This window comes from Podarcis raffonei, chromosome 7 (genome assembly GCF_027172205.1).
Source record: "Podarcis raffonei isolate rPodRaf1 chromosome 7, rPodRaf1.pri, whole genome shotgun sequence".
Classification (NCBI taxonomy): domain Eukaryota; kingdom Metazoa; phylum Chordata; class Lepidosauria; order Squamata; family Lacertidae; genus Podarcis; species Podarcis raffonei.
Window position 1 is genome coordinate 3,569,749 of NC_070608.1, and position 14,431 is coordinate 3,584,179.

The 14,431-nt window shown below is 51.0% G+C and overlaps 1 protein-coding gene across 2 annotated transcripts in view; it reads left to right on the forward strand.

The window, feature by feature from the left end:
• ARHGAP39 (Rho GTPase activating protein 39) overlaps window positions 1-8,849 on the forward strand; it is a 206,587-nt gene extending 197,738 nt beyond the window's left edge. For both annotated transcript variants that reach the window (XM_053395131.1, XM_053395132.1), the window contains 3 exons: window positions 1,091-1,182; window positions 4,170-4,339; window positions 5,356-8,849. In XM_053395131.1, the coding sequence (XP_053251106.1) occupies window positions 1,091-1,182; window positions 4,170-4,339; window positions 5,356-5,550 (457 nt within the window). In that variant the 3' untranslated portion in view covers window positions 5,551-8,849. The remainder of the gene's footprint in view (window positions 1-1,090; window positions 1,183-4,169; window positions 4,340-5,355) is intronic.
• Window positions 8,850-14,431: the final 5,582 nt, after the last annotated feature.

Consider the following 14,431-nt stretch of genomic DNA (forward strand, 5'->3'; position numbering starts at 1 on the left):
CTTATGGAGCGAAAAATATGCTATTTTAGGGCAAACCCCATTCCCGGTGGTCTGCAAGAACCTTTGTCCCATGAACTCTGCCCAGAAGCCATAAAATCCATATTAGACCAAGCTATATGTGGCACACTTTCTCTCTTACATAAATAGCAGCCTTGGGGTGGCATGTAACGGGGAAGGAAGGAGAGTTGAGTTGAGCTGCCCTGAAATGCAAATAGCAGCTTCAGAGAGGCGATGGAAATCGAACAGGTCATCATGTCTGGTTTGGCCCTGAGGCTGTGAGCCGTTTCGCAAGCAGCCCTAAGCCAAACACAGCCACTGCCCATGGTCTTTCGCTGGGTAGATTAAAGAAACAAATATTAACACATTTTCGTTGGCTATTTTTGGCATCGCAGTGAATCCTGAAATGGCAATGTGACCAGATTGGAATTTCTTACCTGCACCTCGTCTCTTGTTTTATTTAATTTTATATGTGTTTTACACGGTTTCCATGTTGTTAAAAATAAGGAGATTAAAAAAGCAACACTATGGTTTAGCACGAGTGCGTGGATCTCCCTCAGAGGAGATTTTGGCCAATTTGCTCCTCTTCCTGTCCTGCTGTTTACTAAGCCACGGTTTCGCTTAGCACGCTGTCTGAACCTGAGGTTGTGATTTTCCTTGCTCCAGACAAACCACAAGCTCTAACCAAGGTTTGTTGCAACCCATGGTTGATATGGCATTCTGATGCACTCCATGGTTTAGCTCACAGCAGTACAGCAGCGGGAGACATGGGAGAGGAGCGATGAGGCCATAACCTTGGCTCTGGGAATCCTCACACTTGTGCATTCAAGCTAAACAATGGTTTGGCTTTGCGTTACATTCAAAGCAGCTCAGGGTGTGCAAAGCAGCTCTTGAGTCATAAGAGCGTAAGAAGAGACCTGAATCAGGCCGAAGACCCTTCTAGTCCGTCATCCACTGTTCTTATAAGACATTTCTGCTTGTTGGGGAAAGGAGGGAACCCTTAGTGGCCTGAAAGTGGCCCAGGATCAACTTCTTAACGTTGTGAGTCGCTCCCTTCTATTTCTTTGGGGTGTCCCTCTCTTCCCTTCTGCAGAGTCCCTGGAGACATCGATGAGGTCAACGCCCTCAAGCTGCAGGTCGACCAGTGGAAAATCCCCACCGGCTTGGAAGACCCTCACGTCCCTGGTGAGGAGAAAGGACCCCCCACCATCCTTCCCTCCAGCCTCAAAGCCCCTGGGTAGCCTAGGATAGGGGCTTGGGGGGCTGGTTCTGCCCCGCTGAGCACCATAAGGTCCATGAATAATCATAGTTTAGAGGTCCCGGGCCCTAAGGAAGTCAGACTATCCTCCACCAGGGCCAGGGCCTTCTCAGTGATGGCTCCAACCTGGTGGAATGCTCTGTCCCATGAGACCAGGGCCCTGCAGGATTTAACCTCCTTCCACAGGGCCTGTAAGACAGAGCTATTCCGCCTGGTTTTCAATTTGAATTCAGCCTGATCTTTAATTTCCCTTCTCGTCCCTCCCCTTTTATGAAGATCACCCGCTCTGAGACCCCACAGCTAATTCTCCCCTGGCCTCCTCAATGGCCCAAGTAGGACTAATTCAGCCAGCTAGCCCTGGGGATTATCTAATATTTATTAGATGGATTCCCCCCTAAGTTGATTTGTGAACTTTGAATTTTATTGTTATTCATGTTTTTATACTGTATTTTATGCTGCTTCTACAATTAAGTGTTTTAAATTTGTTGTTAGCTGCCCTGAGCCTGGTTTTTGAACCGGGAAGGGCGGGGTATATATAAAAAATTATTATTATTAAGAGCTGGCATGGCATAGTGGTTAGGGTGCCGGACTGAGAGCTGAGAGCCCAGGGTTCAAATCCCCACTTGGCCATTGGGCCAGTTTGCCTCTCAGCCTGGCTTACCTCACAGGGTTGTTGTGAGGATAAAATGGGGAGAAGGAGAACCATGTACCCCCCCCAGTCTGCTTGGGAAGAGGGTGGGATATAAATGTAACCAATCATTTTCCTGGGGTACCTCTTGTTCTTCTGGCGCATCAGCCAGGAAGCTAAAATGAGTTATTCAGTTACCTGTTGCCTGTGGAGAGTGGAAAGTACTTTGCAGGTGATCAAGTAGGGCATGCATTGCAAAATATTGGTCTCCCCGTCCCCCCTCTCATTTATCTCACAATAGTGGGGTAGGGACGCGGGTGGCGCAGGGACGCGGGTGGCGCTGTGGGTAAAAGCCTCAGCGCCTAGGGCTTGCCGATCGAAAGGTCGGCGGTTCGAATCCCCGCGGTGGGGTGCGCTCCCGCTGCTCGGTCCCAGCGCCTGCCAACCTAGCAGTTCGAAAGCACCCCCGGGTGCAAGTAGATAAATAGGGACCGCTTTATAGCGGGAAGGTAAACAGCGTTTCCGTGTGCTGCGCTGGCTCGCCAGATGCAGCTTGTCACGCTGGCCACGTGACCCGGAAGTGTCTGCAGACAGCGCTGGCTCCCAGCCTCTTGAGTGAGATGGGCGCACAACCCCAGAGTCTGTCAAGACTGGCCCGTATGGGCAGGGGTACCTTTACCTTTACCTAGTGGGGTAGGAGAACTGATAAAAATGCCAATGTGTTTCACATCGGCAACCAATGCGCCCCATTGGTTTCAGATGGTACATGTTTAGACAAGTCCAAAAAGCTCGGGACACAAATTTCCATGACCCGCTAGTGGTTGCTTATTTACCAGAAGTAGTGGTAGGAGTAATAATAATAATAAAAATAATTAATAATAATTTATTATTTGTACCTCGCCCATCTGACTGGGTCTCCCCAGCCACTCTAGACGGCTTCCCACAAAGATTAAAAATGCATCAAAATGTCACACATTAAAAGCTTCTCTGAACAGGGCTGCCTTCAGATGTTTTCTAAATGTCAGGTAGTTGTTTATTTCCTTGACATCTGGTGGGAGGGTGTTCCACAGGGCGGGTGCCACTACCAAGAAGGCCCTCTGCCTGGTTCCCTGTAACTTCGCTTCACGCAATGAGGGAACCGCCAGAAGGCCCTTGGTGTGGATCTTAGTGTCTGGGCAGAACGATGGGGGTGGAGACGCTCCTTCAGGTATACTGGGCCTTTGAGGCCGTTTAGGGCTTTAAAGGTCAGCACCAACACTTTGAATTGTGCTCAGGAACGTACTGGGAGCCAATGTAGGTATTTCAGGCCTGGTGTTATATGGTCTCAGTGGCTGCCCCCAGTCACCAGTCTAGCTGCCGCATTCTGGATTAGTTGTAGTTTCTGGGTCACCTTCAAAGGTAGCCCCACGTAGAGCGCATTGCAGTAGTCCAAGCGGGAGATAACCAGAGCATGCACCACTCTGGCAAGACAGTCCTCGGGCAGGTAGGGTCTCATACTGCGTACCAGATGGAGCTGGTAGACAGCTGCCCTGGACACAGAATTGACCTGCACCTCCATGGACAGCTGTGAGTCCAAAATGACTCCCAGGCTGAGCACCTGGTCCTTCAGGGGCACAGTAATGCATTTAGCGTTAACTCTGAAAGTGTATACTAAACGTCTTGATGTGTACTGTCCTCTAGGAGGCTTAGTTTGGTCAGAAATGGGCCTGTGTGCATCATTGAAATTCTACTCAGTATGATTCAGATCCCAACATATACTTAGCCGAGTAACAACTTAAACACGTTGCAGGATTCCCCCCAGAAATAGACCAGAGGCAATTGTATTTCATCCAGCAGAGCTTTACTGCATAATGGGCACAAATCCGATACATTCAGGGTTGGCACTGTCCATAAGAAATCCAGTTGCAGCAGACTTAACTCAAACTTACAATAACTTATGATAAGACTAAACCTTAACACTGTATACAGAACACCACACCAGAAGGAAAAGAGATAGAGTGAAACCCAGGCTCCTTCTGGCCTCTTATTATAGTCAGCATGACCTTGAAGAAGAGATATCAGGACCAGCTGTGCTCAGCTTCTCTGAAGGAATAACCCAAACATCAAGAACCTTCTGCTTGCTTCTTTCACGCAGAGAAGCTTCCAGAACCATCTTGAATGAAGCAGAATAGGAACGGTCTCTACACATCAGATCAATACTTTCTGCACTAAGAAATGCAGACTGACTGTGTGACTCGGCCTCTTTCTTCCCTGACCGACCCCCCACCCAATTCCCCTCCCCCGCAGCCTCCTTGCTGAAACTCTGGTATCGGGAACTGGAGGAGCCCCTGATCCCCCACGACTTCTACGAACAGTGCATCACCCACTACGAGAACCCCGAAGCCGCGATTGCCGTCGTCCACTCCATGCCCAGGATCAACAAGATGGTGCTCTGCTACCTCATCCGCTTCCTCCAGGTGAGCAGGATCCAGCCCGGATCAGGAACATGGGCCCTGGCAGAGGGTGATGTGCGTTAAGGCTGGGTGATATATCATGCAAAACTGGTTTGAAGCCCATATCCCGGTGCAGTCAAACGTAATCCCTTCTCAAACGTAATCCGTTCTCAAGCGTAAACCGTTCTGGAAGCCCATTTGGCTTCCGAAATGTTCGACAACCAAGGCGCGGCTTCTGATTGGTTGCAGGAGCTTTCTACACTCAAGCAGAAGCCGCACCAGACGTTCGGCTTCTGAAAAACGTCAGAAAACCAGAGCATTTACTTCCAGGTTTGTGGCGTTTGGGAGACGAAATGTTCCAAGGTTTGACTGTACTGGTTTCACAATTTTTGACTTTGTGATATATCGCAAATTGTATGTGCACCATGCAAAAATCACAATGCGGGGAAACAATGTGGGAAGCCAGCCAATGCCTAGCTCCATCCTTATTTCAGACATTGTGATATATCAGTATGTCACGATATTTAGCTGGGGATATATCACAGTGTTGAAAACCAGGGGTCACCCAGCCCTAATCACCACGACACTTTTCTTAGCTTACAAACAGGATGGGTTTGTGGCTGCCTACCATAACGCCAAGGGACGCGGGTGGCGCTGTGGGTTAAACCCCAGAGCCTAGGACTTGCCGATCAGAAGGTCGGCGGTTCGAATCCCCACGACGGGGTGAGCTCCCATTGCTCGGTCCCTGCTCCTGCCAACCTAGCAATTTGAAAGCATGTCAAAGTGCAAGTAGATAAATAGGTACCACTCTGGCGGGAAGGTAAACGGCGTTTCTGTGCGCTGCTCTGGTTCGCCAGAAGCGGCTTAGTCCTGCTGGCCACATGACCCGGAAGCTGTACGCCGGCTCCCTCGGCCAATAAAGCGAGATGAGCGCCGCAACCCCAGACTCGGCCACGACTGGACCTAATGGTCAGGGGTCCCTTTACCCCTTTACCTTTACCATAACGCCTCTCCTTTCTTCCTCCCCTCCCCCCCGCCAGGTGTTTGTGCAGCCGGCCAACGTGGCGGTCACCAAAATGGACGTCAACAACCTGGCCATGGTGATGGCCCCCAACTGCCTGCGCTGCCAGTCGGATGACCCGCGCATCATTTTCGAGAACACCCGCAAGGAAATGTCCTTTATCCGGGTACTGATCCAGCACTTGGACACGAGCTTCATGGAAGGGGTCCTATAGCGCTGGTGCCCGCGAGCCCAAACAGAACTGGGCGTATCGCCGACCCGTCAAAAGCCCCACCACCACCACCACCCCAAACCTCCACCCCAGAGCCAGACGGTCCGCAAGAACTGTTCTTGACGCAGCAAAGGAAATATCCTTTCGGCACCCGGGCAGAGAGAGAGAGAAAGGGAGGTCGCTCCGGGTTTTGCCCACCTGGCCTGCCTCTCTGGCGAGCCGCTGGGGTGCACGGCGTTCCCCTGCTGCTTCTGCTGTGGACTAAATGACCCACACTGCCCCACAGCAGCCCCCTGCCTGGAAACAGAGCAGCCCAGTCGTTGGGACGAACAGCAGGAGTTCCTCGCAGGATAGTTCTGATCCGGAGAGTCTGCATTAATGGGCAACCTGGCAAGATTCAGGTGAACTGTGGGGTTGAGCAGGGAGAGGCAGGGGACTGCCTTCCTCCTCCCCAACCTGCACTTTTTGGGGGGGCGAAGGGGTCAGGACAGGAGTTGGGGGTTGGCGTGGAGCATAAAGGCAGCTGAGGGAGTGTTTGGGTCCAGCACGGGGCCTCTGTTTCCAAGGTGGCCCTTTTGAGACCAGAGGAGAGGCCCCCAGAGGGCGAGGGCATCACGCAGAAGGTGGAAGGTGGGTGCCCCACACCCACAGGTCAGGTCCCCATTAGTCCAGACCCTCTTGAGGTGAAGGAGGCTGTCTGTCAGGTAAGACAGGTACTTCTGCTGCTACGTCAACTGGAGACCCCTGAGCCCATCTTCCCAGCCTGTCTCCCCCACACGGGACAGGCCTGGCGGGAGTTGTAGTTCAGGCTACCCACCTCCCACCCGAGGCTCCGGGTTGAACGAACGCGAGGGACGGAGCCACGCAGACCCGGGCGCCCTTTTTGGCGCAGTCCTCCCACCCCATTTCCCTTCCCTCTTCCAGCACAGTCACTGCCAAAAGGGGCCAAAGCCATGGTCTCCCCAACACTTTCTCCCCCCTCTCTCTCCCAACGCGCCAGAGAATGGGCCGGTTATGCTGTCAGGCTCCCGCCGTGGGATTTCGGAGCTGGCTACTGAGAAACATTCTGCTGTGTTGCTGCGCCCCGTCCAGAACCCTCAGACTCCTTTGGCTATCTGTGCAGCCTGCCCCCAATTTCTGTGGGGGGCAGCCATGGCCCATAGACTCTCCTTTCTGCGCCTCTCCTGGAATGGCTGGTTAAATTTGGGTTGCATCTCTTGTCGGTTGGGTTGGGAAAGGGGGTGCAGCCCTGCCGGGTCCCAGGCTGCGTCTGTGCTCCCCACCTAGCAGAAGGGCTGGCGTTTTCCCTCCGCCGCATGCAAACTTCTGTTTTGGGAGCCGTCTCGGCATTAAAGAAGCGTTGAATCGGGGTGCGGGAGGCATTTCCACACAGGTCGGCGTTGGAGGCCGCCCAAGCCGCCCATTGCACTTTGAACCCTGGGTTTGTGTCATGCGTAAGACTCCTTTCCCCCAAATTCTTGCTTTCTGGCGGCCGTTCTTAATGAAGGCCCCGCAACCGTTGTTTCATAAGGAGGCTTAAAAACTGCTTTCTTTCCATTTGGGGTGAGCTGTGGATTTCGCTCCCCCTTTCCAAAACGTTACCATCTAAGGGAGAGAAACAAAAGCACATTTTCGGGAAAAGCCTTCCCAGCACTGAGAATCTGGGCGTATTTTGGCTTGCTGTCCTACATAACTATTTCTCCCCTTTTGGAGTAGCATCTTTGCAGGAGTCTTCTCATATTATTCCAACGGAGGCAAGTTTTCTGCGAGGAAAACAACACCTCCCAAAATTTCAGGGTGATAAAGTAACCCTGTCTCTTTGAAATGTTTGAGGACGCCTCTGCCTTGAGCTGTGTGGAAAGGCCTCCCATCCACTCTTAACACTGCCAAGAACAGACGTTTTCTTTTATGGATGCTATATACACCCAAGAGCCCCTGGGATGTGGGGCGGGAATTTGGGGTGTGTGTCAGAAGTCTATGACAGCTGCCGTAAGGAGACACTTGGCACCCCCTGCCCTGCCTGCCGAGCGGCTCCATGGCCACCCCTAACAGCTTGGATTATTATAACAAAAACGGGTTGTGTGTGATCTTGTGTCCCACAAGGGGGCACAGGGGGCTGGACTAGATGGGGTGCAGAGCGGAAACATCCCCTCCGGAGGCCAGTGCTCCCACTTACGCTGAAGTTTCTTCCACACTGCTGGCCTTCGTCACTCAGAGGGGGGGGGTCCTCCGCCGTGTGTGGAACCCCCCTTGTTGCTTCCAGAGAACTGGCGTGCCGATTCTCAAACAGAGCTTCCCCATCTGACAATGGCTGTTTTGGGCAAGGCTGCAGTGGGGCGTCCGGGCAACCACTGCCAACACAAGAGGGTTTCCTCTCGTGCTCAGGCGTCAGGCACGCTTGGGAGTTGCATGCCGGCTGCTCTGCGTGGCTCTCGATCTAGAGAAAGTGCCTTTATCCAACACAGAGAATAGGCCAGGCCTCCCGCCAACCCCTGGGCGTACAGTCTCGCTTCTTAAAACACACCCAAGCGTCTCAGAAGAGAGACTTCCTTGCCTTTGATAGCTCCTTCGCTTCCTCCCCTCTTTCTTTCGCCTGTTCTTGGCATGTCGGAATATGGGTACAAGAAGCGTGTCTTATTTCAGCAGTGGAGTGGGGTCCGTGTAACTCATTGCCACAGGACGACGCAGTTGCGCGAGCCTAAAGGGTTTTTGCAGAAGGCCTCGGTGAGAGGGTCCATGAATGGCGGCCGGGGAGGGCAAACGGCGCCTCTGTAGTCTGGGGAAGTCGAAGGTGCTTTCCCCCTCCGAAAGCATAAACTTTGGGGGTGAAAGCGAGCGGGAGCCATATTTGGAGGCAACGTTGAGCGTGAGGATTGCAAGTTGGAGGTGGAAGGAGAGTCAGCGGGGACTTTTTGTAGGGGTTGGGGGAGAAGGAAGCTCCTTTGCCAGAGCAGCTGTCTGCGTCGATTCCCTGCGTCGCCCCAAAATGGGAGCACAAGCCTTCCGGCCAAATCACCCAGGGGGGTATCCTCCTCTCCTGCCCTAGGGCCGCAGCACCCCCCACCCTTCCTCCAGGGACCCATTGCTGTAGACCCATCTCTTGACCCCAAGAAGCTGAGCGAGACTCTGGAATCAGAGCTCACAGAGAGAAGTGATGACATCTATGGTGGCACAACAGTGCCCTGTCGTACTCAGGGCAGTCGGGACGGGCGTGGAAGCAGCGTTTACCTTCCGGGTGACCTTTTTTGTTGTCAAAAGAGACCACCCCCTTGGCTTTTCCATTTGGGGAACCCTAAGGAGCTTCCTTGATGAGAAGAACAATAGCGGGGAGCAAACTGCCTCCGAAGACAGCGGTCGTCTTCTCCCCATGTGGAGGCAGCCAGGGCAGTGGGAGTATTCCGTGCGCCATTTTGGATGGCCCTGGCCAACGGCCGGTCTTAGCAGCCCGAGCTGTGATTCGGAGGACGGCATTGAATTCTCTGTAACTCCACAGACTGATTTAGGAAAGGGGATCTTGGAGAGTTAAATGTGGCGTCGCAGATCCGCTTGTTGCTGAACAGCATCTCCCATCACCACTGACTGTTGGCCGTGCAACTGGGCCTGATGGGAGTTGAGGTTCAGCCACATCTGGATAGCCACAGGTTAGGCCCCCCCCCCGCCGCAGATGTGTCCGTTCCCCAGGAGAAACTTTGCCTGTGCAATCTTCCAGGGCCAGAGGGTTCCTGCCTCTCCTCCGCTCAGCCAGTAAGAATTTATTATATAGAGGTTTAAAGGGTTAAAAAAAAACCATTATAAATTTGCTAACAACATAGTTTTAATCCAGAGGTGTATATATATCTTATTACCCATCACTGGGGCTCTTTATTTGTATGGGGGGGGTGGGAAATGCTCTAAACTCTATCTTTGCTATTTATTTTATCGCTGTTCGGGGTGGGGAATGGCTTCCTTGAGTTTGACCAAAAATATATTTATTCCCCCACCCACACACACCCTTTTCTGGTGACAAGAGCTTTCTAATTAAGATTAAAGGATGAAATAGCGCCCACCTACGGTCTGCATTTCGCTGCAGCTGCAGAAACTTTCTAGTCCTTTAAAGCAAAAACGCAACAGCAAGGTGGTTGAAAGAAGGAGGAAAGGTGGAATTTGGTGAAGAGTCAGCCCCCAACTTGCTTCATTGCCTTTCCTGGGATGGGGGGGCTGCAACTCCATGCCCACCCCGCTTTCCCTTTGCATCCAACTTAATTTTCCATTAAGTTATTTTGGTGAATGAAGGTAACTTTGCTGCCATTCCGGGAAACCGGCCAACCGTTCTTATGGAGTGGTGGCCAGTTCTGCCTGTGTGTTTCGCACCCCTCGCTTTGACAATCCATCCACACTTAAAACTGCAAAGGCAGCCTGCTGCGATGTGCATCTTGCTTTTCACCGTTAGGAGTCACTGTGGACTAGCACCTTGGTGTCAGGCCCAAACTGCTCCCACCCACCTATCCCAAGTAGCTAGCAACACTCGCTCTCCCTCTCTGCTGTCCAGGAAAGTCAGGGCAGCTTACTGAGTGCACCTAGGCTTTTTGCAACTACCTACCGCTGTCCAAATTTGAGGAACCCTCAGTTCTTGTTCTTCAGACACAGTGAGGAAAAGAAGGGGCTCATTGAGACAAGAATCCTGACTTGGTTTTGGACACCTCTTGAGCAAAGAACCTAATCTAAACAAGTGCCTTAACACCTTAATGGGCCATTGAAAAAGCTGTAGCCTGAGCCATTTACATTTGCAAACTCCACTTTGTTTGAAATCCTCACTGCTTGGGACATTTGGGAGAGGGGCTGTTCAGCTTGCTCTCTCCTTTTTCCTCTTGGGAACTGGCACTGCAATTCACCCAGGTCTGCTTCATTTTCATACTTTTTGGCAGCTGTTTCAAGAGACACTGCTGCAAAATAAATCGCTTGGATCCCTTCATTTTATTTTAAACGGAGAAATGCAGTGCATGCCATAAATTTAACAGGAGGAACAGATGGGCAAATGAGACACATCCACCGCCAAGAGAGTCTAGGGATTGCAAGCGTGTCTGTTTTCAAAAGGCCACAGTATCTAAGGGGTCTTAGCTAAACAGCTCCAAACCATGCATGATGCCCTCAGGCAAAGCACTCTGAGGTCCAGAGGTTGAGCTGGAACCAAACAAAACCCAAATAGCAAGTGGGCAGAGGCTGGCGGGAGCAAATTGCTCCACTTTGCTGAAGCATCAGGGAAGGTCCAGGTGAGTTAGAAGTTTCAGGGAGGTGGAAGCTCAAAGCAGGCCTTTCAACAACAGTTGGAGGATTCCTTTTCTTCTGTCCTCCTTGAGGGCTTCCTGAAGGCATCTCTGACATGCCGCTGTGGGATTCAGGATCCTGGATTTTGGTCTTGCTCTCTTAGGATGAGCCATAAGAGTGCTTTGCCAGCGGAAACAGTTGTTCAGGATGCTGCTTTCTGAGCAACCGGTGGAGATCTTGCAAGGAACCCTGGGTGCAGTCCTTCTGTTTATTAAAAAAGCACGATGTCTCACTCTCCCCCACTACTCCCTGTAGTCAAGTCGGACGGTTTTTCCCCCCATGCAAATTTAACATGACATAAAGTGGTCACGTACGGGTAGCAGCTGTAGCTTCAAAGGGCCCAATTCCTGATGCAAACATTTTCAGTTAGAAAATGAGTGATGAAAAATTTTAAAAAGCAGGCTGAAACGACTGTGCTACAACACAAAGGTCCTATACCAATTGCATTGAGCTCAATGAGGTTTACTTGCAGTCAGGTTTAGTACAGGATTGCAGCTTCAATTGATTTCAGCAGGGCCCTGCCTCTCCTGGAGGCTGCCTCATTTTCATGGCGACTTTTCGCAAATGCCGCTTTTGCCAAGGCAGACACAAACCCGGTTCTTCGGTTCTTGAGCTCTGTCCACTCAGCAACTGGGTTGCTTTCTCCTTAGGAGTGTCCGAATGTGTCTTGGCTTCCTTTGGACCCTGCCATGCACTCGCCAACCCACCAGCAGCGACCCAAGTTAATTATCTAAAATTAATTTGCTCCTTCAGCCAAACACAGACATAAACTTCAACTTCTTTGTAACGTCTCTGGGATTAACCACTAATAGTTCCGTAGGATCAGGAAGGAGAGAGAAGACTCTGGAACTGGTGAGGAAGGGGATTCGGGCAATGAGCTCTGTGCTTTGCCCCCTTAATCCCAAACAGCTGGACTCCGCTTGGCAGCTGCTCTCATTCTGGGCTGCAAAGACTTTCTGTTTGACCTACTTAGCATAGGCAGTGTAGGAGTGTAGGATTCGCCTTGTGCTAGCAAGTCTTTTGCAAGTAGAATTCTCTGCAAGCAAGGAAATGGATTCTCTCTTGTGGCGAACCGTTCATTAATCACCCTTATAAAATGTGGGGTCTTAGTTCAAACCTCGCTCCACAAAAGAGCACTCTCTGCCTGTGGCAGGACCAGAAGTGATTCATTCACATCACATCTCTTCACCCAGAGAGACCAGCTTAACGTTTCGAAAGGGAAAATTGTCTCCGTGTTGTTTCAGCACCAGAAACCGTTGCCATAATTAAATAATCTTAAGCCGTCACTGGTCCTGTGAGATATTGTAATATTTGCAGTATACAGTAGGATTTAAAAAACACAACACAACAAAAAACATATCCACACTGAACTGCGGGCCTAATTCTTGTCTGGTTTCTAAGGACGGGCGCATATAAATGTTTTAATGCCCTGGCGATGGGGTGTTGTCTGTGCTGACAAGGTGAGCGGCCTTGACACGACTTGTGTCAAAATTGAGTGGCTTTTTGCCTTGGGATTCCAAAATGGAGTCTAACCACCTGGGTGTGGAAAAGACCTTTTAAGCCAGCCACATGCGCAATATCTATTGACACCTGGGATTTGACTCTCGCCAAATCACCCGTGGCTCAGCACAGCTTGGGGTCCTAACACATGCCGGTGTTCCCTGCAGCCCTCCGTGTCATAATGATTTATAATAATTTATTACTTGTACCCTGCCCATCTGAGCAGGTTGCCCCAGCCTCTCTGGGTGGCTAGGTCACTAACTCCCACATTGAGACGGGCAGAGCAGGACTTGAGTGTGTGAAATGCCAATGGCAGAGAAGAAACCAAGTACCGCTAAATCCGGGAGAGGAGCCTAGTGCTGGGGTAGAGAGAGAGAGATTTGGCCTGGTCTCCTTTCCCAAGTTGGTTTTATTGTAAACTTGATTCCTACATTGCAGGGGGCTGTGCTAAACGGCCTGTTGGGTCCCTTCAGACTCTTCCGATTCTATGAAGTGTCTAGAACTGGAAACCATTGCAGACGGAGGTTCAATATAAGGGTTTTTTCCCTCTCTCCTTATTGGGTGGTTTATCATTTTGATTTGCCGATCATGTTTGCCCATGCAGAAAACCAGAACATGTTTGACTTACCGGATTGAGGTTGCTTGAACCCCATTTGGCCGTAGTTGAGAGACGCAAGCGACTCCATGCTAACCTTCCCTTCCTCCCCACCTATTTGCAAAGCTGATCTCTCCCCACCCCCACCCCACCCCCCTCCGATCCCCCCAATCTTTTCCTCGGACAATCACCTCAGGCGCTGGGCAATGGGCAAGCAAGGAAGGCCGTTGGGTCCCTTGTAGTGATGGCTGAATGGAGACGGGACGTTTCCTGGGGCCTCCCGTGGCAATTTAGAGGGGCAACCTACTGTGTAACGTTGTCTGACTAACTCTTGTAATTAAGAAGCATGGAAATGTAGAGGCAACTCCATGTTGTGTGAATAAAAGATGAATATGGACATCCTTTTGGGGAACCTTGTGTCGGATTCTTTTTTCCCCCTTTAAAAACAACAACAAATCAGAAAGCACTACATATTCTCATTTTTAGAAAGCACATCGAGATTAAGCAATTGTGCAAAAGCAACAAAGAACTCAGCCAGAAATGACAGCATGGTGGTGTTGGCCAACTCACATCTTGCATAACGCCTCTCCACCTTTCTTTAGAGTGTGTTACCAAAACAAAGTGAAGCTTCATCTTGGATCAAGTCAGACTGCAAGATCCATCTACCCTTTTGCTGGCCAATGAGGTCTAGCTAGGGTAGGAGGAAGCAACTTTCCCCAGCTCCAGTACAGTGGTTGTTGCTGTCGTTTAGTCGTGTCTGACTCTTCGTGACCCCCTGGACCAGAGCACGCCAGGCACTCCTGTCTTCCACTGCCTCCCACAGTTTGGTCAAACTCATGCTGGTAGCTTCGAGAACACTGTCCAACCATCTGTTGTCCCCTTCTCCTTGTGCCCTCCATCTTTCCCAACATCAGGGTCTTTTCCAGGGAGTCTTCTCTTCTCATGAGGTGGCCAGAGTATTGGAGCCTCAGCTTCACGATCTGTCCTTCCAGTGAGCCCACTACAGTGGTACCTTGGCTTAAAGACCCTTCAGATTACAGACTCCACTAACCCAGAAATAGTACCTCAGGTTAAGAACTTTGCTTCAGGATGAAAACAGAAATTGTTTGGCGGCGGGGCGGTGGCAGCAGGAGGCCCCATTAGCTAAAGTGGTATCTCGGGTTAAGAACAGTTTCAGGTTAAGAACGGACCTCCAGAACGAATTAAGTTCTTAACCCGAGGTACCACTGTACTTGAAATGTTTCTTGAACCAGAGAGTCACCTTTCACGTTCAGAGGGCACGTCCTCCTGCTCAGCTGTTGACTCCTCCTTTGGAGCGAGACCCTGAAACCCACTGAGCCACTTCCCTGGGGCAGAAGTATCCATCTCAGAAGGTGGTGGGCTGTTGGAGGGCTTTCAAAAGAATGTTAAGTAAAGGTAAAGGACCCCTGGATGGTTAAGTCCAGTCAAAGGAGACTATGGGGTAATGGCGCTCATCTCGCTTTC